Source organism: Jaculus jaculus, chromosome 10 (genome assembly GCF_020740685.1).
Source record: "Jaculus jaculus isolate mJacJac1 chromosome 10, mJacJac1.mat.Y.cur, whole genome shotgun sequence".
NCBI classification, from domain to species: domain Eukaryota; kingdom Metazoa; phylum Chordata; class Mammalia; order Rodentia; family Dipodidae; genus Jaculus; species Jaculus jaculus.
This window is the reverse complement of record NC_059111.1, coordinates 102,991,885-103,018,635: the sequence shown is the minus strand read 5'-3', so window position 1 is coordinate 103,018,635 and position 26,751 is coordinate 102,991,885. Positions and strand designations below refer to the sequence as shown.

The following is a 26,751-nucleotide window of genomic DNA, read 5'->3' as shown; positions in this document are numbered from 1 at the left end:
TTCAGTTTTAAGAAAATCTTGCGGTGAAAAACAGTATACACACTAGCTAGATACTTCTGCCTTGAGAATAACTGAAGAAGTGCTCTACAAAACTACTAGCAAGCTGGATTGCTTGTTATCCATGATGATATCTAATAAAGTAAATGGCAGTCTTGGTTGCTGCAATACTATTAGTAGTATCAGTAATCTATAAATTGCACATTTGAAGTCTGTTTCCGTAAATTCTACTTAGCTAACAGAACTTTTAAAGTTAGATACGTTTATTTACTTGAGAGAGAAAGGAAGAGAAGGAGGGAGAGAAAAAGTAAGTATGTGGAGGAGGGGATTGGGCCAAACAGGGCTTCATGTCACTGGAATCAAACTCCAGATGCATGTGCCACTTTGCGTATCTGGCTTTATGTGAGTACTGGGGAACTGAACCTGGGCTGGCAGGTTTTGCAAGCAAGTACCTTTGACTGATGGACTATACTCCTAACAGAATGTCGTAAATGAGTTGTCACTTACCAATTGTAAGCTTCAAAAATAAATAACAATGATAGCAAGACTTATGCCTTGTTGTGACATCTTTGAGGATGATTTTTTTTTTTTTTTGAGGACCAATACTATAGCTGCATGAGGAAGTCTACCTTTAGACACACCGTCATCCCAGTACAGCTCTCCTTTCGCTTCTCGCCTATAGTCCAAGGCAACAATGAGTCCCAGGGAATTCTTCCGGCTGAGAAGAACGATTCCATGTCAAAGAATAAAGTAAAGACAGAATCATATAAAACCAACCTCTTGATGCCCAGGGACATATTCTCCAGAGTCTATCCCAGCAACTGAGTAGATAGAAACAGGATCTTGGACTAGGTGAGTATCAGAATGTTTTATTGATTGAGGTGCAGGAAGAATGATAGAGAAATCAGTTCCTAAAATACTGTTTGTGGTCGTTCTAAAAATTCTTCTTAGACACTTATTCTGTAATAAGCATTCTTTTAAGGACCTGCAGATAATATCATTTGTATTAATTGTCTTACCCTCACAATCACACTAAACATTAAAGCTGTCATCCTCTTTACTTCACCAATAATAAGTGTAAACACAGAGAGATTGGTCAAGGTTAACATATTTATGACATTGGAGAACCAGAGCTTAAACTCAAACTCTCCAGTTTCTGAGATCAGACTTTTCAAGGTGTGGTGACTTCCACGACCTATTAATTTCTCTCATGGGATAATTTCTGTCCACACTGGAGAATATTTTGATTATTCCTATAAACTGCTTTAATACAAATGTGGAGCATTAAGGAAATGCAAGGAAACTGAGGTTACATTTGCCCCCTATAAAATAAGAACCCTGAGGCTAATTTTAGATCAACTTTGAAAGGAACAGAAAATTGCTGACTGTAGATATGTTCCTTTGGCCCACCTACTCTTGGCCCCTATTGGCTTCCCTTCCCAAGTTGCCCAATAAAACCCCTGTCAAGAGGCAAGAGCATACCTGTCCTCTGTGGTTGTGCTTGGTTTCTGGGTAGGAAATATATAGCCCCCTCGAAGGTGAAGTCCTATCTTGTCACCGGGGAGTAACATATCCACAAATTGTTTCTTCCATAGGATGGCCACTTCCTAATCAACAAAAAGAAAACAGACTAGAGAATGGACTCTGGCAAAGACAGTCCTAGAGACCATCTAGTCCAGCAGGCTCATTCTAAACTGAGGAAAAATGGAGACACCCCCCACCCCAATGTCTCTGTCACCTCCCTGCCAGAAGATGAGTGGCTTTGTTCTACCACAGTTCCACTAAAGAGGCTCCCACAGTCCCAAGGCCATGTTCAAAGACTAGAATTTCTGAAATCGAAACAAAATTAAAAAAAAAAAAAAAAAAAACTTTTCTCTTTATAAGATGCCTGTCTCAGGAATTTTTTATAGTAATAGAAAATTGACTAACATGCAATGCTTGGATTCTCTACATTATCAGAGACAGTCATGACATCATCAGAGTCAGTGATGATGAATCCTAATGTCACCACAGAGACCAAATCAAGACAGTAAAATTCCAGAAACCTACTCCAGCTATTCAAGTTTGAAAGGTCTTGTGCTGTTGCATGAATGCTAATATCTGCCTAAAATACATGCTGTAACCTGTGATATATTTAGAGGTAAGTTCTTTGGTAGGTGCCGATACAACCAGGGTCACTTTACTTACCGTCTCGTAGTCATACCAGATAGCATCTGGGATATACGTTTTCACTTGGTTCACACTCTAGGGAAAGAAAAGCAATTAGGAAACCTAGCACTAACACCCACTTTCAGTTTATGGAGTACCTCCATACACCACTGCATGTGGCCATTTGAGAAATCCTAAGGGCCAGCTCAGCTCATCCAATACCACTAATGAAAACATAGAAACGCCACAGGCTGAGCCAAGCTGTACCTAGAAATTGAGCTTGCTCTGCTCCTGTCTTTTCTAGGGAAACACACACACACACACACACACACACACACACACACGCACACACACACACACACACACACAGAGAGAGAGAGAGAGAGAGAGAGAGAGAGAAATGTCCATTGTCTCAGGCATGCAATCCAGCAGTTGGGAGTACACTAAGGCACCTAGGTTCACGGGGTAGCAAAGCCCCTCATCAGTTAGCAGCAGCTATCATCAGATATAGCTACTGTCCTTCCCATCTAAATGGCCTTTGACCTAAGTATGCAGGCAATCTTTTGTGCTTACAAGTTGATCAGGAAAAGCAAAGATGATCAGTATGATTCTTCCCACACACCTCATCACCTACCTCTTCCCAACTCTCTCACATTTAGGTAAGAAGCACGTAGTCTTTCATGCCTGGACTCACTCTCCCTCCCTACACCTTTGGACACATGCCCCCCTTTTTTTTCTTTCTAACCCAACCCCTCTGTACAAAAGGAAACACAGATGTTCAGCGCACATGCACAGACACATACACAGACATGCACACACACACCAAGGCATTCAAGACGATGTCAGTGTCATGGCCATATGCCTAAAGACAGTTTTCAAAGGTAACTTTATAACACACACACAAAAGGTAGTTTTACTTGATGGATTGCTTGAACCAAAATTTCTTATACTTCTAACTTCCCAGGTTTCTTGATCTCTTTCATCCGTGTTCATGTTTAGATTTAAATACATTCATACAGCTCAAGATCTAGCTTATTCGGCTATAAAGCCATGAGGACAGCCGCAACGTGGCATCCTACTGTTCAGGTTGCAAACATACTTCATATAAAACGGGTGTGATCAGGAGTCCAGGTCCCCATAAGAACTGCTCATGCACCTCCCACGTGGCTGGGTCCTGGTAGAACCTGGCAGGAAGCAGAAGAGCCTGAGGAAAGTGCAACTTCCAATGTGGAACAACACACCGCGCGTGCTCGTGATCCTTGTCACACTCACCAGGGAAAGGGAGCTTGGGGTCAGAAGGGGAGCCTGAGGGTCCAGGTACTCACTCGTGCACCAGGGGCCTTGCTACTGTCTCACCCAGCGTGTGAGCACGGTAGAAGAGGGTGTAGAGATAGGGCAGCAAGGTGTAGCGGATGTTCAGATAATGTCGGGAAGAATTCAGCAGCAAAGAGTCTGAACCAAAGGAAGCAGGGTCCTGGTCCTGGAAAGAAAAGAAATCGATCTTGGAATATTTATTGTTATCATCACTTGAAAGTAGTCCCACTATGATAAAAAGGTTTTTTTTTTTTTTTTTCAGATAAGTACAAATATGTTCTCTAAGTTAGAAGTCAGAAATTTCATGGTTATTTTATATATATGTATAAGTTGAACAAAGCTAGTTTGGAAGATACCAAGTGCTCTAGCCAGACCACCTGGGTGACCTGAGTATTTTTAAGTACAGTAGTCTTGTCAGATAATCTCTTTTTTTTTTTTTTTTTTAAGGTAGAGTCTCACTCTAGTTCAAGCTGACCTGGAATTTACTATGTAGTCTCAGGGTGGCCTCGACCTCTTGGTGATCCTCCTACCTCTGCCTCCCAAGTGCTGGGATTAAAGGCGTGCGCCACCACGCCCAGCCTCATTTCTTCATAAACAAAACTTTCCCACCCTGACCTCTCCAACCACCTGCTTAGAGCTTCAAAAACAGTTCCTCTCTCTCCCAGGAGACACCTAGGATGAATGCTTTGAAAGATTGGCTGTGACCTCTTCCAGGCAAGAGACATATATTTTTTTTTTAATTTACAAAAAAAGCATTAAAGTAGCAATGTGTTTTCCAACATTTGTATAGCAATAACATGAAATAGATGTATTTCGTGTAAATTTCTGCAAATCTCCATCTAATTTACTGATCCTCCTTCATGAATGCCCCCCTTCTCTAAAAACCTAAATTTCACTGTAAGCCAACAAATAAGCAACACTCTAGTAGCAAGTTAAAATTTTTCAATTTTTGATAGAATGGACACAGATGGAATGAGTTATAGGAAGTATTATGGGGTGGTCTCCCAAACTACTCATAAAAGGTATAATGTCATAATAAGATTTAAAAAAGTTAAAAATACTAGAACACTGGCATGCTACTCACTAAAGTTTACTTGCTTGCTCTCCTGTGTCTGTGAGTATGCTGTCTTTGTTGTAGTAAATGAAATAAAATATCAATGAACCCCAACGGTCCATCTTCTATAAGGAGATAACAGAAGTGATTGAAGGGACATACAAGTTTTTTGCTGTTTTTGTTTTTGCTTTTGTTTTTGTAATACTAGGGATTAAGCCCAGGGCCTCACCTATGCTAACTGCTTGATAGTTAATTAGTTTGTTTGTTTTGAGACAGGGTCTTATTATGTAGACCAGACTGGCCTTGAACTTGGAGCCATCCTCCTGTTGCGGCCTCCTGAGTAATGGTACCACAGGAATGTGCCACTGCACCTAGACAGCAGCATACAGGCTGGACGGTGAGTTTTCAACAATTCAATATATAAACACCCCTTACCACTCCTTCACCTGGAAAAGTGCTTTTTAAACACTCAAGATTTACCTATCCTTCTATTGTTAAGGCCAACCTGCAGGAATTTCTACAACCCCTACTTGAAACCAAGCAGATTATTCTAAGCAAGAATTTTCCTTCTTTAATCATGGAGGACTTACCTTGTACCCAGGACCATTGTGATTCCTGGATAGTGGATAAAATGCTCCAAGCTGCATCCACCTTCGGCAGAGCTCCTCTGTGACATTCATTGCGTAGCCACAGATGTTGGCACCCACCTGGAATGTTAACGCAGGAAGCACCACAGTCACTGGAAGAGCAAAAGTGTTTACCGTGTGCATTTACGGTTCAGGGAAAGAGAACCTCAAGTTGACATCATCCCACGCTTAAAAGATCCTAGAGGGCTGGAGAGATGGCTTAGCGGTTAAGCGCTTGCCTGTGAAGCCTAAGGACCCCGGTTCGAGGCTCGGTTCCCCAGGTCCCACGTTAGCCAGATGCACAAGGGGGCGCACGCGTCTGGAGTTCGTTTGCAGAGGCTGGAAGCCCTGGCGTGCCCATTCTCTCTCTCTCCCTCTATCTGTCTTTCTCTCTGTGTCTGTCATTCTCAAATAAATAAATAAATAAAAATATTTAAAAAAAAAAGATCCTAGAGTCGCCAGGTGAGGCCGTGGGCCAACTAAGAGAAACAGGAGAGTATTAGTCATGGGAGATAGACTCAGAAGACTGACATGGTATGGACAAGCTCCCACATCAAGGGCTCTTCCTAATGCTCAATTCCCAATTTCATGCTTCTGTGTTCAGATGACCTTCTGATGCTCTCCTGACAGGATCTTGTCTCTGACACTCACACGGTTACTCACAGCAACACTTTCCTACCCACGGGGAGCTTGTGGGAAAAAATCCAACGCTCAACCTCTACTGTCCTGCCTCAAAAGTGCTTCTTGTACCACACATAGAAAGTGATTTTGCCAATACTTACCACATGAGACATATTCCTTAAGTTTCTCAGACTTTGTTAGAAACCATAAGTGGAAAGACTATGAGAAAAGAAGAGAGTGAAGGCTCCTTGGTTGGGAGTGACCCTCACCATGGGGATGCCGAACAAGTTGAACTCGAGGATACTGGGGATGGACCATCGCAGGTCATCCCAGGTGGCCGTGTTGTCCCCAAGCCAATGAGCAGCGTATTTGCCGGAACCAGCAAAAGTAGACCGTGATAAGATGAAGCTCCTCTCAGTGGAGAAACTCCCCAGGGCCCTGAAAAGGACACAGCCGTTTGAGTGTAAGGTGCCTTCTGTACAGCGCAGCGACAGGATTTCTAACCAAGCGGAAAACAGCAACAAAAAGAAACACAGACAGAAATCCCCAGGGTATCAAAAGCAGACCTGGAGAGATTGCTCAATTGGGCTAACCAAGCTTCCTGCACAAGCACAAAGGCCAGAGGGGTCCTGAAACCCCACAATTAGAGTCTCAGACCCCATGGAGACAGTTGGAAGTGGCTAGGTGTACCTACAATGCCAACCCGGCAAAGGGGAGCAGAGACCAGGAAATGCCTGGGCTGGGAAAAGCAGCTTGCTTCTGTATCAGTAGGAGACTCCAGTTCAAATAAGGACAGGAACAAAAGCAACGGAGCCAGATAGCCCATGGTCTGCTCCTGCCATAACAGGCAGTGGCCCCCTACCACAGGTGAGCACATGCAAGTCACAAGGGGCACCCGCGGGGACACACACATACACACACAAAAAACACACATGCACACCACATTTAATACACACGTATACACAAGCAGAAGAAAAAATAATAATAGGCATGCAAACTAGTGTAGCATTTTAAAGAGCTTCATTCCCCACCCGGCTTCTGAGTATGGTTTCAGATTTAAAATCTCTTTCTGGTTTGGATCTTTTCTTTCATGAGATATACAAACCCCTCTATGTCAGCCTCCAAAGAAATTTCTCTAAGCTCCAGTCCTCCTAATTATGATCTCTGCCTCTTGTGGGATCTGATGTCAGTCTAGCCCCCTTGGAGGAAAATAAAACAATAACCATGGCCTAATAGCTCTTGGTCCCACCTCCTTCTATAGATAAGTTTTGTCTAGCATCCTTGGTACCATGTCTTGCTGATCATGGCCTAATTCTGTTTAGCTCAGCACTGGCTCAGGTTGGAACTCTGCCCTCACTTCCTCTTGGTGTGGACTAACAGACACTTCATTACCACCGGCTGGAGGTTTAATAGACTCTGTAGTCATTGATCAAGAAAGAAGTGCATTCAATCTATACAAAGTGAAATCAAAACAAGAATGTGGCTATCTCAAGTTACACTTCAGAGGAGGCCACCATGGGCACAGCTGAGGTCGCACTCTGGTTATCCTATCTTAGAGAAAAATCTTATTCAGAGATACTTCCATTTCTCTTTTCCATTGCCTGAATCTGGGCAGTGTATGATCAGCTATTTTTCAGCCTAGAGAGGAGTAAATTTCATTTTAGGCTACATCAGGGGACACTATCCCTAAACTATGCTTCCAGTTAAGGCTTAGCCCAGTTTTCAGTAAACCTGTGGTTTTAGTTTTGCTGATGCCTAGGTTACATTGGATAAGAAATATTAAAGATTTTGGAGGAAATTCATGCATAAGGAAGCAGCCATTTGCACTAAAGCTGATCCACACCTTAACTTCTTCAATTCAACATTGCCTCATGACTTAAAAGAACTTTATCCCATGGAGACATTGGCAGTGGGGCAATTTGAAATCCCCACCTTCAGTTCTGACTCTGACCCTTATTATTTTTTCTTCTTCCTTCTCATTCTCATTTGACAGAAGCCTCTATGAGATAAAGCATATCAGAGCAGGAAGGTACAACTGGAAACAGCAACTTCTCATTTCTGCAAATAGGCAAAAATGTCATATTCATTTACTCTATTTACAAAGAAAGGTAAAGAAAAGGGAGAGGGAGGGAAGAAAGGAAGAAAGAATTGGGAAGCAGAGGGATCAGAACAGAGAAGATAATACAATCAGAAGTAAGTGGTCTTGAAGTTTGGTTTTACTGAAGTACAAATGTGCATTTTCTGGACAATGACTCTCTCTCCTCTCCAGCAGGCATAATGTAAACTCATGAGAGCAAAATCATGTTGAAAAACAAAATGAATATTTTCTGCTTCTGATACACCATGTCCCATCATTTCCTTTCCTTTCACAAGCCAGATATTTATTTCTCTGACATGTCTTCAATGTCTATACTATCCTTTAGGCTAAGAGCAAGGCTAAATTTTCCACAAAGGTTCTTATAACCTAGTAAGAAAAAAGAGCCATCTATAATTATGATGCAATTTTGCAATAGGAAACTGTTAAGTCAGAAAAGGAAAAGTTAGTATTTTTCTAAAACTGTCAAAAAGGTTTCCAGAATAGATACTACAGGAAGGGTGTGTGTGTGTGTGTGTGTGTGTGTGTGTGTGTGTTTAGGAAAAAACATCTCACAAAAGATATGAAAGAATTTAATAGCATTTATGTTTGAAAATAACATATAGTTATGTATTAACCATAGATATTGACAGAAACAAGGACAGAAAAGAGTAGCTAGAAATGGCAGGATACCATGTGACATTGTGTCCCAAGGACATAAGAACCAAGGTTCAGAGAGTGGTCATGACTTCATAAAGCACTGAGACAAAGAAGCAAAATAAGCCGGGTGTGGTGGTGCACGCCTTTAATCTCAGAACTCGGGAGGCAGAGGTAGGAGGATCTCTGTGAGATCTAGGCCACCCTGAGGCTACAGAATGAATTCCAGATCTGCCTGGGCTAGAGAGATCCTACCTTGAAAAACCAAAGAGGGAGAGAGAGAAGAAAGTAAAATAAGGCAAAGACAGAGACCTGTCCCATGAGTACATTAAAGTCCCAGCCCTCCTCCTCACCATGGAGCTCTAGAAATGATAAAATATAAAGCAATAAGCACAGAAAGACTATGACTTTTAGCTTTTTCCTAAACCACTGGAGGATTTTCAGGAGCCATTCTGAACACTCTAGTTTCCCATCTCTGTTGCAAATCTGAAATTAAGATCTCAAGCTTAATCCCTGTCTTTCTCCTCCTAAGCGTAATGATTATATTTTACTGTCGTCTACAGAATAAACTTAATGGAGTGAAAGAAAGCTATTCCTCAATTTATAACACTAATAAAATCCATTTGCCTCAGTTCTGCCTATGTGACCTATGTAACCTTGTGACTTCTTGTAGTGCCCCTCCCCCCCACCGGCCTTGTTTAACAGTATGTAACTTTGTGGTTTAACTCCCATCCTGTTTTTACTATAAACATCATGTGGTTATTTCCAATAAAAGCTGACACTCCAAACAGTTCAGGGCTACATCCTGAAATCCTGACCTCTGGGATTATGACCTGGTCCACCGGTTTCATTTTTTTTCTCTTTTTATTTTCTGTCTTTTTTTTTTACCCAGTAAAACTTTCTCTCACACACAAAAAAGAAGGTATGAAAAAGATGGAGTGCTGTGTACATGCCTGTCTCCTTTCAATGTGCAGTACTGGTGAAGACAGTGATGCTGATGAATGTGTGTATAAATGTGTGTGTGTGTGTGTGTGTGTGTGTGTGTGTACAGAGGACAGAATTGGAAAGACTGGATCAAGGAGTGAAGCAGTCAGCTATAAGGGTGTAATGTAGGGCTGGAGAGATGGCTTAGCGGTTAAGCGCTTGCCTGTGAAGCCTAAGGACCCCGGTTCGAGGCTTGGTTCCCCAGGTCCCACGTTAGCCAGATGCACAAGGGGGCGCACGCATCTGGAGTTCGTTTGCAGAGGCTGGAAGCCCTGGTGCGCCCATTCTCTCTCTCTCCCTCTATCTGTCTTTCTCTCTCAAATAAATAAATAAATAAAATTTAAAAAAAAAAGGCTGTGATGTAGAATTGTCAAATAAATACAGGATGCCCAAATAAATTTCGCTCAGATAAATAATAAGAAAATCTTACAATAAGTATATTACATGCACATTTAATTTAGTGTCTCATGTTTTTGCACGTGTGTGTGTGTGTGTGTGTGTGTGTGGTGTGTGCATATGCATGTTTGTAAGTGTGTAGGCACATGTGGGCAAATGTATGGACACATGTGTGTGCATATGTGTGTAGAAACCAGAAGTCAACACTGTCTTCCTCATCGCTCTCCACCTTACTTTTTGAAATACAATCACCCACAAATCCAGAGCTTACCCGTTTGGCTAGACCAGCTAGCCCGAAGGCTCTAGAGTGTGTCCTGCCTCCACTTCCTCAGTACTGGGATGACAGGCACTTGCCACAATGCCTGGCTCTTACGTGAGCACTGAAGCCCCGACCTCCAGTCCTCACCCTTTCACAATGCACACTTTGCCCACAGAGCCCACTCCATTGCCCTCGTGTAATTGTTATATCTATTTATTTTTTCTATTTTTGACATTTTCATACATGTATATCATGCATTTTGATTTTATTCCCCCTAATCACCCTCTGTTATTCCCCCTCCCCTCCCATTAACAACCTTCTTCTCCATTAATCTCCATAGTACTTTCATACTTTAAAATTATTTATTTATTTATGAGAGAGAGAGAATGAGGTATGCAGAGAGAGTAAACATGGGTATGTGCCATGGCCTCCTGACCCTGAAAATGAACCACAGACACATATGCCACTTTGTCCGTCTGGCTTCATGTGAGTACTGGGAAATCAAACATGGACTGTCAGGCATTGCAAGTAAGCACCTGTAATAGCTGTACCATCTCTCCAGCCCTCAAGCTTCCATATCTTCATATTTTTAAAGGTTGTACTCTTTATTTTTTTTTTATTTTTTTTTTTTTGGTTTTCAGAGATAGGGTCTCACTCTAGCTCAGGCTGACCTGGGATTCACTACGTAGTCTCAGGGTGGCCTCGAACTCACGGCGATCCTCCTACCTCTGCCTCCGGAGTGCTGGGATGAAAGGCGTGCGCCACCACACCCGGTTTAACAGTTGTACTTTCATAGCCCATCTTCCCCACGCCTGCTCCACTGAGGGCTCTCTTAAGTGGGGTTATTAGTATCCACTGTGGAGTCATGAAGGCTCCAGTCACTCTGTGTGGGGAGAGGTAAACCATGCCTCAGGATATTCCTACTGCACTTTGGCTCTTACCATGTACCTGTCCCCTCTTCTGCTGTTCTCCCTGCGCCTTGGCAGGAGCGTTAGGAATCTGGTTTACTGTTGGGCTCTCTACAGCCTGTGGATCTCTGCTTCGATGAGTTGAAAGTTAAACCACAGTGCTTATTGCCGTCTCCCTGGATCTGGTTGTCATGCTGGCAGTGACAGCAGTTTTCCTTTTTAAACTCATTGTTCTAAACCAGGGTTGCTTGAATGATCATGGGTGGAAGGTTATTTACCATGTGACAGACACTTGCCAGTGGCCACGCCACTGACGAACCTGACTCCTCTCCCAGCAACCATCAGCTACTGCACAAAGTTCTGTGTGTCTTACCTTTTTCTTTGCTAAAAGCAAGCCACCTGTGTATGTCGAGGATAGCATATTCACTAATGGGACCATTCATTTAGGGGCTCTAATTGCCTTACATGCCATTATTTATGACTACCCTTGAAACAGTATGTGCCTGGACTGCAAGTCAACCAAACCAACCTCTTTATTCAAGAGGAAATTTTTAAAAAATTATTTATTTGTTTATTTATTTATTGCAATCAGATACAGAGAGAATGGGCACCCAACCCCTGCAAACAAACTCCAGATGCATAAGCCACTTTGTGTATCTAACTTTATGTGGGTACTAGGGAATGAAACCCGGGTTGCTTTGTTTTGCAGGCAAGTGCCATAGCCGCTGAGCCATCTATCTAGCCCTCAAGAGGAACTTTTATATACCCTCTCATACCAGTTTCTATATCCTTATAACTCCAAAAAATTAATAATTTCTATGACATGCTCCAAGGATTGAGAAATATTGCAAAAGAGGAGGCAGAAAGAATTCAAGAGCCACTGAGTGGGAAGGATTACTTTGAGGCACTGCCCTTCAGACATAACTGACTGGTGCATTCACATCCCTGCGTTGGTTGGTGGTTACCCCACAAGACCTGTACAATTCTGAGGCCATTAACATTTTGACATAGAAGACAGGAGAGGACAAAAAAGAATGAGACATCAGAATAAAAGGTCTATTTAGAAAGAAGAGGGTGCTCAGTGAAATAGGAGTTGGACAAGACACAAGAGGGTGTACAATCAAATTACAGCATATTCATGTATTCAGATTCTCAAGACAGATGTTTTATAGATGCTGGAGAGATGGTTCTGTGGTTAAAAGGGCTTGCTTGCAAAGCTTGATGATCCAGGTTTGTTTCCCCAGTACCCAGGTAAAGCTAGACACACAAAGTGGTATATGCATCTGGAGTTTGTTTGCAGTGGCAAGAGAGCCTGGCATGCCCACACACCCATTCTCGCTTTCTCTCAAATAAATATATGTTTCGTAAAACACATTTATGGAAGAGAAAAGAATCTCATTCACTTCTTAGCTCTGACATCCTACTTCCCACTCCCTCAAACCTGAAACCAGGGAGAAAACCAAGCCCTTACTCATCTGTGACTCTTGCCATGTTGTATCCATACAAGCTGTGGACGTCATAATGAAGGCCTGAGTAAAACTCTGTGTCCATGCAGAGGGTTTTGGCAAACAGTGAGCCATCCAGGATGCCTAGGGGAAACATCAGTGAGACACGTCTTCATCAAGTAACTTCAACAAAAGAGCCACCCAGTCACTGTTCCTGTGGGCCGGGATCTGGACTGAATAAAATGGGAGAAAGGATACCACCATATAATCACCTACGTCCACTTCTCTGCTTCCTAACTGTGGATGTAATGTGACCATATCACCATGCCTTGTCACCAGGGTGCACTGTACTTCACTGAACTGTGAGCCCAAATAAACCATTCCTTCCTTAAATTACTTTTGTCAGGTATTTTGTCATAGCAACAAAAAAGTAACTAATACCTCTCCATCCCCATTCAAATACATGTTCTCTTTCAAGGGACTGGAAAACCAACCTTGACATTAAACAGGACCAATAATAAGACCTTCAAGGAATCCTTTATGCCCTGAACTGTTTCTAATGAGGAAAGATACATAGAAAAAGGAAAGAAGGAGGGAAGAATGGAAAGAAGGAAGGAAGTAAGGAAAGAAGGAAGGGGAAGCAAGTGAGTTAAAATTGTAGATTTATTCCAATCTAGTGTCATCTTATCATAAAATCATCTGACTTTTTTATAATGCTCAAAATCAAGTCACTTGAGCACTGACCTTGATTACAACTGGGACCCATAAATACATCTTTGGGGAACCATTGATGCTTAAACTATCGTTCATAGAAAAGAGAGGTAGGAGAGAGGAAGAGAGAACAAAACTGGAGATTTACTCCAATTGTGAGGTTGTTTGGGAGAATTTCTAAACATTCGGTGGTTACGCTATCCAAAGTGATGCTTCCTGAGTGGTTTAGAGGCAATGCAGCTGTGAAACTGGATGAAAGAACTTGGAACTCTGGAGTGGAAGGCCCACTGAGTACTGGGCAGGGGTACACAGACTAACACTTTCACCACATTCTGCCCTTGGATTATAGCAGGGGAAAAAAAAGCAATAGGAGACCAAGGAATACCATAGAGACTTGAATAGGAGAGTGGAGTAAATGTCTAAGGATACGCTGAACTCGATTGGACTGGGAAGTGAATTGCTCCTGACCACACTAAATGGTGCTAATGATATTCTAAATGCAACTACTGCCCATGGCATCAGCCAATGGGAAAACTTACTGGGAATAAAAGGAGGAACATTCAGGTTGTTTGGCTCACACATGTGATCAGGACCTTGGAGAAGGACAGATACTTCATCCATTTCCTTCAAAGACATAAAACACACAGAATAGAAACTTTCTCAATAGAAAGTTAGTTGTTGGGAAATGCTTATCAACTAGAAACTAGGATACCTGTAGTTGCCTATTCACTGATTTTTGTGTTGTGAATAGTCTTTCCAACTTTTCTTGGCCTCGGTTTAATTTTTATAAAATCAAGTTACTGAATTTTTTTCATATTTAAAGTACGCTCTTGAGCTGGGGAGATGGTTTAGTGGTTAATGGCCCTTGCTTGCAGAGCCTACCCGTCTGGTTTCAATTCCTCAGTACCAATGTAAAGCCAGACACACAGTGTCACATGCATATGCAGTTCATTTGCAGTGGCAAGAAGCCCTGGTGCATCCATTCATTCTCTCTCTCCCTCCCTCTTTCTCCTCTCTGCTTGCAAATAAATATATAAAAATAAAGTATGTCCTAATTCTAAGTGATGTTGAACATGTTTACCTTTTATGAATTAATTTATCATCTATTAATTAAGAAATACAATTTCAAAGCTTGATGTTTGCCTTATAAATTGTGAAGATGTTATTGGTGTTGTTACTACTTCAGTGTGTTTCAAAACCGAAGAAAAGGTAGTATCATTTTTCATTCCCTCTGTTTTTTTGTTCTTCTAAGAAAAAATATGAGAGAATAAATTAGGTCAAATCTATTTTTCAAAAATAAATTAAAAACAAATGTCTATCCAGGCATGGTGGCGCACGCCTTTAATCCCAGCACTCAGGAGGCAGGGGTAGGAGGATCGCCATGAGTTCGAGGCCACCCTGAGACTACAGAGTTAATTCCAGGTCAGCCTAGGCAAGAGTGAAACACTACCGCAAAAAAAAAAAAATAATAATAATAATAAATAAATAAATGTCTAATAATTCCAAGAAGCCAAGATAATCTTCTGTTTTTCTCCCCCACTGTAATGCAGCAAAAATGGGTCCTCATTAAGTTACTTTTTAGTAGTTAAATCTGTAAGGCCCAATGCTATAAACAATAGCAGTTGTAACTTTTAATAAAGCAGTATTTTTAATCTGGAGGGGATTTAGGGACTTAAGAGAGGAAATAGTCATATCCTTATGAAAACAAAGAAGTTTAATAAAGTAAAATTACCAGTTAGTGGCACATTCAGAATAAGAACACAGGATTTTCAGGAGCCTGTTTTCCTGGGATATATTCAGTATCGAGTAAAAGAATTTAAATACCAATATGGCAAGGAAACTTTTATTATGTATCAGGGTAAAAATTCATCTGAAATTTTAGCCTTTCTGCTTCTAAAGAAAATTGAGTTTTAAATGATAACTTACAATCCACACTCCATCAAACTTTAAGCGCTTATGAAATTCAGCGAGCTGCTGGGTCCACCATTGACGAGAAGCAGGATTGCTAAAATCAGGAAAGACTGACTGTCCTGGATATGCCTAGAGAGCAGAGAAGAAAGCTGTCCAGATTGTTTGATCATTTTATTGCAGGATTACTCACTCCTATTTGTTTTACTGGAGCCTGCATTGACACATTTTAGAATAAATTTGTCATTCCTTGCAACAAAATCCAAACAGTAAAATACCTCCAGAGAGATACAGGAAAAAGGAAAGGAAAGCCAAATGATCAAATGAAAATCCATTATATGTTGTTTTTTTTTTCTATGAAAACTAAAAATTATCAGGAAAGTTAGGAGATGACCTAACATTTTTGAAAGTCTAAAGTATGTAGTGTTTTTAAAAAGAGGATGACTAGGGCTGGAGAGATGGCTTAGCGGTTAAGCGCTTGCCTGTGAAGCCTAAGGACCCCGGTTCGAGGCTCGGTTCCCCAGGTCCCACGTTAGCCAGATGCACAAGGGGGCGCCCGCGTCTGGAGTTCATTTGCAGAGGCTGGAGGCCCTGGCGCGCCCATTCTCTCTCTCTCCCTCTGTCTTTCTCTCTGTGTCTGTCACTCTCAAATAAATAAATAAAAAATTAAAAAAAAAAAAGAGGATGACTAAATATGCTTCATGTATTATAAATTAAAGATTATATTAAACCTGATTTAGGCAATTTTGTTACATTTTTGGGGGGCGGTTCGAGATAGGGTCTCACTCTGGCCCAGGCTGTCCTAGAATTCACTATGTAGTCTCAGGGTGGCCTCGAACTCACAGCGATCCTCCTACATCTGCCTCCCAAGTGCTGGGATTAAAGGCATGCACCATCACGCCCAGCAATTTTGTTACATTTTTGCATATAAACAATATTTACAAATTGTTAATTAAGTTACTGTTATATCAAATATTTTCATTTTTCTATATCTACTAAACAGTAGTTATAAGTTCTTTCTAACAGTAGCAACAAAGTGTAACCATATCAAAATGATTGAAAATGGGCTGGAGAGATGGCTTAGCGGTTAAGCGCTTGCCTGTGAAGCCTAAGGACCCCGGTTCGAGGCTCGGTTCCCCAGGTCCCACGTTAGCCAGATGCACAAGGGGGCGCACGCGTCTGGAGTTCGTTTGCAGAGGCTGGAAGCCCTGGCGCGCCCATTCTCTCTCTCTCCCTCTACCTGTCTTTCTCTCTGTGTCTGTCACACAATAAAGTAAAAAAAAAAATGATTGAAAATTCTGAGTTAACATACAAACTTAATGAACTGGAAGCAACTTTACATTCATCCAACATAGTAAATATATTTATCAAAATGCAAATAATTATTAATATGCTAAATAGTAGCTTAAAATTTCTCCTTTACATGGACTGGACTTTCTGTTCTTTGTTTTTAGTTTATGAGCACCAGGTAGTAATTAGAGGTAATTTTGTACCTCAGGAAACATGAGGTTTGGCAAAAGAATCACCAACAGTGTCATTAGCAGAAAGTAGACCAGACAGATTCCATTCAAACCAAACGCATTTGTAAGAAACTTTCACTGGCCTATAACACTACTACCTCTGCTAATGTTAGGTCAAATGATTCATGTTCCTTACTGGTTGAAGGAGACAGTCATTCAAACTAATGCTATAACCATCTTAGATTCAAAGCATCAATGCAGAATGTAGAATAAAAGGTGAAAATAGTCTTTTTTTGCTCTATAAAACTGCCAGAATAATGATAAATGGCACAGGAATAAAGCTGTAGCTAACCAAATTTCTGAAATTAGATTTAATTTTTTTAAATATCATACCCAAGCATGAATAATGGTAAAATGGCTTATAGATAGTTCCAGATTACTAAAAATCTTTATTTCACTGTGGTCTCTGAATTTTACTTGATATGTAGTACTGAACATACCTGGTACTTTGAGACACATCAAACCAAGCAAGGAAAGCAAAAACTTAGTTTGGAGGAAGAAATTTCCCTGAACTTCATGGAAAGTTAAAAATCAATGAAAAGGAAAGAAAACAGAATGGAACCTTGTAGACAAAGTCAATGAAAAAATTAAGTGAACACAGTAAAGGTCAGACTATCAAAGAGCCTTGAAAAGACTGCTTTGTAAAGAAAACTACTCAACAGTATTTTTGTAAGGCTTACACAGTCAAATCTGGGTTGACTCTACATGCTTTAAATAAAAGGTTAGCTAAATGATTCGACTTCAAATACATAGAAGTTTAGCTGTCCTGGAAATTGGCTTCTGGGTGATCTATTCTACTACCTTAGAATCAAATTTGGGATTGCTCGATGTCTTATATAAATAAAAAATATGTCAACTGAGGGCTGGAGAGATGGCTTAGCATTTAAGGCCCTTCCCTGACAAGCCTAAGGACCCATGTTTGACTCCCCAGATCCCACATAAGCCAGATGCAAAGGTGATGCATGCACAAGGTCACACATGCTCACAAGGTGATGTATGCAATATGGAGTTTTATTGCAGCGGCTGGAGGCCCTGGCAAGCAAATTCTCCCTCCCTATCTTTCTATCTCATTTTCTTTCTCTCCTCTCATAAGAAAACATGTCAGCTTAAGGGCCACAGTAACCCATGGGCATGTTGCTAACATCATTACAGTTGAATTTCAGGTCTTATAAAAGAGTTAAAAATTCAGAGCCACAAAGACTATAAGTAATTTTCTCCTGATGGTATAATGCTTCTCAATTATCTAAACTATGAGTGGGTGTGGGGCTAGCTTTTTGTACCATTTAGGATTTTAAGAACTTTATCATCATATCAAATAGTTTAAAATAGAATGAAAGGAACATTTAAAGCCATAAAAATGTGGCAGTCTTGTGACTTGTGTTCTATTCATCTCCATACAAGAAGTACAAACTTCCTGAAATGACTGTCACTTATTCTGAACTTCATAAGGAATTACCTCTCCAACAGCAAAGCCTCTGCCCCCCATAACCCATACTCTGCTCAGGCTTCCATTTCTGTAGGTCTCATAGTCCAAGTCTTTGAAGATGCCAGGGTTCTAATAAATAAGCAGAACAGGAATATTAGTTTGGTGAGTTTCTTTTTAAACTGTGAAAGCAAAAAATGTGGTGCCAGGGTAATTGTGTGAACATACCATAATAATTACATACTTCTGTCCATTGTTATGTAACCAATTGACAAACTCTGAGAACTGGGGATAAGCTTTTTCGTCAATAGTGAAATCCTTCCTTCCATCCATGTAGTCTATGTCTGAGTATTGCACATCCTGAAAGATAGCCCTGACCAGTTAGAAGCTAGAAAACAGCCTGAGGAGAGAAAGGACTTCAACTCTGGTTCCTAAACATTAAAGAAACCATATTGCCTAATAGTCCTGGAATTTCAGAGCTTCGCTGTCTTGCAGGAATAAACAATCCTGCTGTTTTGAAAGATACAGATGGGCTGGAGAGATGGTTTAGCGGTTAAGAGCTTGCCTGGGAAGCCTATGGATCCCGGTTCGAGGCTTGATTCCCTGGGATCCACGCTAGCCAGACACACAAGGGTGCGCCCGTGTCTGGAGTTCTTTTGCAGTGGCGCGCCAATTCTCTCTCTCTCTGACTCTTTCTCTCTGTGTCTGTCACTTTCAAATAAATAAATAAAAATTAAAAAAATGAAAGATACAGCTACTTTTAGATTGCAGCTCTGTGTCCCCATTCCACAGAGGCAGGTCGTGAAGAATTGGTAGGAGCTTAGACTAGGAAGTGAAATTTTTGTTCATCTCTATAACTTGAGGGCCTAGGTATTGGACCTGTAGCAGGTTCTCCTTAATGTGCATTTGAATAAACATGTAAATAATACTATAACCATCTTGTATTCAAAGTATTAATGCAGAATATAGTATAATAAGGGGGGAATGTTCTTTTATTCTCTATAAAACTGCTAGAACAATGACTAATAGGCATAAATGACAAAGGAATAACACTTTGACTAACCAGATTCTCATATGGGCATTGTTTTTTGTTTGCATGCCAACCTGTTAAGACAAGGTGTTATCCTTAAAGAATGGAATAATAAATAAGTTAAAGAGTTATTTCCCAAGGTCACATTAATGAGGGAATGGAGGGATGACCAGGCCTTTGGTTATAGATCCTTTGACTCCAGATGCTCTTTTTAGCCAGTCTTCTAAAGACATGAAAGTCTTCCTTGTGTTCCTGATGTAGTCATGCCAGCTTGTGGCTTGTTGGCAGCCAGGGAACTACCTGTCCTGATACTGTATAGTCATTTGGGACATGGGTGCCCCACATTGCCACACAGAAGGACCTCCCAATCAAGGGGGAGCAGCTCATCTGTTCCTGAACTACCAGAGGCAGGAGGATAGATGAGAACCAACACTAGACGTAGAGTCCAAAGAGCTGTATGTACAAGTTGGCCTTACAGCTAAAATATGCAACCTTCTAAACGTTATTAACCATAAATGCCCTTGCATATATTGTAATAGTAAATGAGGGCTATCTATGAAAGTAAAAGCCTTTAGGAATATAGTGTAGGTGTGGTCAAGGTAGTCTCCTCTTACATTTGTGTCCTTTCAGACAACAGATATGGGCACCGCAAACTTCAATACAATTAATTCCAAATAAATTGATGGGTATATGATTTTTCATAAGAAAATCTGACCCCTGTATCTACCCTCACTGATACTCAAAGAAGGAACTGAATAATACTCAGATCAGGTCAAAGTTATTTCTCTTTGTATCATCTTCTTTCAAATGCCAACACATGCACATCTGCCCTAAAGGTCTAAAGTTCCCAGAGCTAGCCACACAAAATTCTTTTGATAATTTTCTCTAATGATGTATTATTATACATCTCCTAGAGGAACTTATCAAATAGTATACACTTAAAGCTATCTTTTAATTTATAGGTGGTCATTGAGCATCATAAATACTTTGTACCTACACCTTTGAGAGTCTACTGTATCTGGAAGCAGATTGCAAGGTTGCTATGAGAAATTCATTTGTTGTGAGTCATCATTATGATTATCAGCTCTCACTGACCACGTCATCTCAGGTGTTTCTCTCTCTCATAGAATAACACCTACGCTTGATGGGTTGCTATTATGAGCTAGATACTTCACATGAATATATAAAGCATTCCTTATGACTGGCCCACTGAATTAAATATTACATATTCATTTTCTTTTCTTTTAGTTTTTCAAGGTAGGGTTTCACTCTAGCCCATGCTAACCTGGAATTCACTATGTCGTCTCAGGGTGGCCTCCAATTCACTGCAATCCTCCCACCTCTGCCTCCCGAGTGCTGGGATTAAAGGCAGGCACCACCATACCTGGCTTACATTCTCATTTTGTATAAACTAAAAGTCATAGTTTTATTTAATTAATCTAACGTTTCACACAGCTATGAAGAGTAAGGCTAAAATTCAGCCATTTGGTTCTATAAAATGTGCTTTTTTTTTTCATAGCCAGATGGGTAATTCAGAATTCTAATTTTTCAGTCTGTAAGCCTCTATGAAATTATCATTATCTATATTTTCATAATAGATTGAATTTAATTTTTAAAATAGAGGGAACCATCCCTAAGGTGTATTAAAAGCAGTCCCAACTTACATAGGGAATTCCAGCCTCACGACTGCGGTTTACAACCTTTATCAACCCATCAATGCCACCGTAATCCCTGCGACCAAGCTGGAAACCAAGACTCCAGTAGAAAGGCAAGAATGGTCGTCCAACAAGCTGGGAAGAGAAGTAAAGAAGTGTCTAAACTTTTATACTGAACATCGTGTCACTATGGCCAACATTGCAAGCACTCACTCCTTTCCATTTTCTAAAAAAGTCTTGAGGTCTAAAAGTGTCAGAAGCCAGAGGAATCCCTTATGGCAAATCTCCACAGCTCACATCTTTCTTCACTAACACACCTAAATGTATACCCAGAAATGCAGTATCAGAAAATGCTAGGATTATAAACGAATGCATACCTAATTTTATTTTAGGGGGAAACAGAGGGCCTGGGGGTATGCTCAGTTGGTAAAGTGCTTCTCTGGCTTGTAAGAGGCTCTGGGTTTGATTTATAGCAGTAAAATAAAAATCACCTCTAGGAAATGGGAAAACAGAATTTTTTTTTGTATGATTGGAGGTATTTTGTTGTTGTTGTTGATGATGATGATGATGGTTGCTACTCTGGGCAGTGGTGCTGCTGTAGCTACAAGCCAGTCTCACGCATATTAGAGAAGCTTCCTACCACTGAATTCTATACCTAGCCCTGGAAAGCAATAACATTTGTTTATTCAGTAAATATTTTCTCAGTGTTTACAGAGAGGCAAGGGCTCACACAGCATTGAGGACATACAGACACATAGCATGGTGATCCCTGCCTTTAATCCCCGCACTCAGGAGGCAGAGGTAGGATAGGCATGAGATGGAGGAAAGAGAGTGAGACAGCCAGACAGAACGGGCACACCACGACCTTCAGCCACTCGAGTCATATGTTAGATGCATGTGCCACCTTGTGTATCTGGCTTCCTGGAGTCCTGGAGATTAGAACTCGGGTCCTTTGGCTTTGTAGACAAGTGCCTTAACCGCTAAGCCATCTCTCCAGCCCCCTGAGATATATTTAATGTAAAGTACTGTGAGAAAGCTCTAACCACAACCCTTTCTCACATCATTCCCAAAGAGCCCTTTTCCTCTAGTAAGAACACCTTCTCTGAACTCCATGGCACTTTATTTGGACCTCATTGATAGCATTAGTATAAAGTGCTGTATATGCTACAATGATTTGGAGGCTGTATAACATTTTTTTTAATTTTTTTATTTGAGAACGACAGACACAGAGAGAAAGACAGATAGAGGGAGAGAGAGAGAATGGGCTCGCCAGGGCCTCCAGCCTCTGCAAACGAACTCCAGACGCGTGCGCCCCCTTGTGCATCTGGCTAACGTGGGACCTGGGGAACCGAGCCTCGAACCGGGGTCCTTAGGCTTCACAGGCAAGCGCTTAACCGCTAAGCAATCTCTCCAGCCCAACATCTTTACCTATCATGAACTCACTGGCATCTAGAACCGTATGTAATATGCCCTTTAAAAGTCATCTTGAAGAATTCACTTCATCTCTGCTGTGTGCTGCCTTCTTGTTAAGGGGCCACGTGACAGAACACCGCAAACGGTGGCTATGGGCACGGAAAACCGAACGTACCTCCAAGTATTCCTGCACCACTTGCTCTGGAGTGCTTCCCAAGAAGACGTAGAAGTCCAGAACGCCCCCCGTCGTGCGGTACGTGATGGCAGGAGCAGGCTGAAGGGCCGCCTCTGAGAGGATTGAAAAGCACCCACCTTGCCTCTTCCCCCTGGCCCCCACAATGCAGCACCCACAATCCCCACGGGGAGGACTGGCATCCCCAATGAGGAGGGGCCCTTCAGAATGGGGAGGGGACAGGGATGAGGCTAAGGATGGTACCAGCATGTGCTGTTTACAACTGAGTATGTACATAACTAATAAAGAAAAAAAATTGTTAAAAATAAATAGACCATTAGTATCCATGAGTGAAAATTTGCACGTCGCCAGAGCATGATAGCTCAGTCATCCAGTCTCCAGTTCATTTTCAAATGGAGACAAATCACATGTATTTGTTTTATCAGAAGGTAGCTGATATTTATCCAAATACTGGTGCAAGATATTCATCGCAAAAGATTGTGTTTTCATGGGGGATAAGAGAAGATAAATATGATCAAAGCATACTTTACATGAATGAAATGAACAAAAATAATTCTGAAATATTTTTAAATGGAATTCTGAGTTTTTTTAAAGAACAAATTCTTTTAAATATAACCATTTTAAAATATAAATTTCTGGAGCCAGGCGTGGTGGTGCACGCCTTTAATCCCAGCACCTGGGACGCAGAAGTAGGAGGATCGCCATGAATTCCAGGCAACCCTGAGACTACAGAGTGAATTCTAGGTTAGCCTGGACTAGAGTAAAACCCTACCTCAAAAAAACAATATATATATTATATATATATAAAGTTCTGGGCTACAGAGATGGCTTTGTAGTTAAAGTGCTTGCCTGCAAAGCTTAACAACCTGGGTTCTATTCCCCAATAACCACATAAGGCAGATAGATGTACAAAGTAGTAAATCCATCTGGAGTTTGTTTGCAGTGGCTATAGGTCCGAGCACACCCATACACACTCTCAATATCTCTCTCTCACACACACACACACACACAAATAAATAAATAAAATATTTTTTAAAATATAAAGTTCTGGGGTGTATGAAAAAAATGTTTTAAAAAATTTTTATTGGAAGGATTTGAGTATAATTAAGTTTTTATATAAATAGAGAATACTCAGTAGCACATCATTAACCCCAAAGCTGGAGAAAGACGGCTATGAGATTCACTCTACAAAACACAACCTCAGGTTACAGGTGTGTAGCATAGTGCATGTTGGAATCTACAGACATCTCTTATCTTACCGGTCCTATTATCTACAGAGCATTAAGGGAAACATTCTTTCAAAGAAGACTCTTAATGCAATTTTAAGCAAGACATCTCTAAGCATGAGCTGGATTTATAGACAGGATAAGCTACTGCCAAGTTCAAGTGTCAATAGAAGCAGCATTGTGATTCGATACTCCACTGATAAATGGTGATCTCACCGTAAAAGTTTTTATGAGCACTAACCTCAAACCTACCCCTACTCATGGAAGATAAAATGGATGTTTCCTACCCATGGCATTACTGTTCATCAGAAAAACTCCAAAAGAGGCTCCACTGGTGTCTTCAAGGCACAAAAAGAATGTATGTGCTCCATATAGGTTAATCATGCCCTGTAGCAAGAAGGAAAAGCAGAAGCAACAGTATTTATTATGTGTTTAAAATATTTATCCTACAAAGCCTAGTGGAACATTCCTGCAATCCTAGCACATGGGAGATGGAGTCAAAAGTATGGCATGTTTGAGGGCAGGCTGGGCTACGTGGTGAGTTCTAGTCTGAGCTACACTATAAGGCCCTTTCTTAAATTAATTAATTAACTAATTAATTAATTAAAGTTACTCACCATAAAATGAAATCAAAACCATGTTATACATATATTTGCTCAACCTTTGATGTACTACTGCACCAAAAAAGTGTTAAAATGGGATGATCTATTAATAAGTGGTGAAACAAAATAAGGTTGTTCTATTTAATGAAATGCTATTCAGAAATATGAAGAATTGAAGTATTCACCCAGGCTAAAATGAAAATGCGTTTCAAAACATTATGCATTGAAAGAAATAAATACAAAATGCTATCTGTTGCATGATTCTGTTTATATGAAGTGTCTAGAAAAGTCAAATATTTAGACAAAAAGTAGATCAGAGCTTGCCTGAGGCTGATGTAAACATAAGTTAAGAAATTGGGGTTAAGTCTAAAGTGGTATGAAAAGGTTAAAGTGGGTAAAGGTGCTTGTTTACAAGGCCTGATGGCTCTTGGGCTAGATTTTCTAATACCCACATAAAGCCAGATGCACCAAGTTGTACATACATCTAGAGTTCAGTTGCAGAGGCAGGAAGCTCTGTCATGCCCACACTCACTCTCTCTCTCTTTCTCTGTCTCTCTCTCTCTCTCATTAGTAAATAAAACAATTTTTAAAAGACATGAGAGATTATACTAGGGTGATGAAAATGTCTACAAACTGAATTATGATGACCACAGAGATTAGTACATGTGTGAAAAAAATCATTGAATAGTATTTAAAACAGGTCAAGTGAATTTTATGTCTCAAGTTATGTTTTAAAACTTGGAAAATGAGCTGGAGAGATGGCTTAGCGGTTAAGCGCCTTCCTGTGAAGCCTAAGGACCCCGGTTCAAGGCTCAGTTCCCAGGTACCACGTTAGCCAGATGCACAAGGGGGTGCACACGTCTGGAGTTCGTTTGCAGAGGCTGGAGGCCCTGGTGCGCCCATTCTCTCTCTCTCCCTCTATCTGTCTTTCTCTCTGTTTCTGTTGCTCTCAAATAAATAAATTTTTTAACATTTTTTTAAAAAAACTTGGAAAATACTCCCAGCGACATATGCCAAATGTTAATAGGAGACAATTGCATTATGAACAATTTTGCATTTCTTCTTAATATCTTCAAAAATTAAGTAATGCTAGATGGTAACAATATTTTAACTTTTTTTTTTTTTTTTTTTTTTTACAAAAAGGCATCATACTCTTGTGACCAAGAGAGGTGTGATGAGACAGGCAAAAAGAGAGATGGGGCATGCATGTTACTCTAAGTACTATAAATTACACATATTAAGTGGATAATATGCAGAAAGTTTCTGGAAGAGTGCTGCTTGAAAGTATGTCACTAAGCAGCTAGTGGAGGATAGATTCTAGTAGGAGCAAAAAAGAAAGAAAGAAAGAAAGAAATTAAGAAATTCAGCATAGCATGTGAAAAAGAGAAGACAGTAAACTTAGGTATGATAGATTTCAAATCCTATCTAAAGACCCATACATTCATACTTGTTAGCACACGGATGAATTTTTTGGTGCATGTGTTGATGCATGTAGAGCTTGGGTATGTGCAGATGCATGCACATTGTGCACATGCATGCAGAGACCAATAGCTCTCCTACATTGTTTCCTTGAGAGAGTTTCTCATGGAATATGGAGTGGGCATTGTATGGTCAGACTGACTGACCAGTGTACCACAACAATTTCCCTGTCTCTGCGCCGGCCCTCAGGACTGAGGTTACAGGCATATGTCCTCATGCCAGCATTGTTTTATGTGACTTCTGGGAATTGAACACAGGTCTTCATGCTTTCATGGCAGACACTCTTCCTACTGAGTCATCTTCCCAGTCTCCCAGATGGAAAAAAATTTTTTTAACATTTTTTAAAGAAAAAGGAAAGAAAGAAAAAAGGAGGAAGGGGGAAAAAAAAAAGGAACAGAAGGGAGGAGAATGGGAAGAAAAAGAGAGAAGAGGTACTTCCGGTCAAGATGGTGTCTGCCTAACCCCGCTTCACCTCATAGGGAAGAAAAGGAAAGACCCTTAATGTTGGGCGGGGCATGGGGGTGTGTTTTTGGTCTAGGGTTTGCTGATTAGGCTTCCAGTGGGAGGATGTGGAGGAGCAAAATAGGTAATCCGCCGATTCCCACACTCTCGGGTAGCCCACCAGTCCGCCAAGCCCCTCAAGCAGCACGCAGTCCCAGTAGGAGGACCCTCCTGCACTAAACTGAAGGCCAAGTGGACTCAAGCTAGCCGGCCAGGTCCTCTGCCCTAAGTTTTCCCACTACTGGGCAGAGCTCCAAGGCAGTGATCATAGCCATTCTGCCCAGCCTTGCTGTCCCCCATGCGTGATTGGGCTGCCCAGCTGCCATTACAGCCCAGTCTTACTGACCCCATGAGTGATCGCCCGCCCAGTCACCCTTCCATCCAGCCCATCTGAGCCATCCCACTTGCCACTGCCCCCTCCCACCACCAACCAGGGACCAGGCTAGTGTCTCCTCCCTAGCCTTTCTGAATTCGTGGGCGATCATCATCCCACTCACGGCTGCCCCCTACCCATGGCCAGCAGGCTGGCGTCCCACACCCTAGGCTTTCTGAAACATGGTGATGGGCAGACCACTGTGGAAAAAGGAATAGCGCCAAAAATCAGATG

General features: G+C 41.1%; 1 protein-coding gene across 1 annotated transcript in view; it reads right to left on the bottom strand.

The window, feature by feature from the left end:
- Mgam (maltase-glucoamylase) overlaps window positions 1-26,751 on the bottom strand; it is a 256,817-nt gene that overhangs the window by 40,788 nt on the left and 189,278 nt on the right. The window contains exon 114 of the mRNA XM_045160081.1: window positions 627-715. Coding sequence (XP_045016016.1) covers window positions 627-715 — 89 coding nt within the window. The remainder of the gene's footprint in view (window positions 1-626; window positions 716-26,751) is intronic.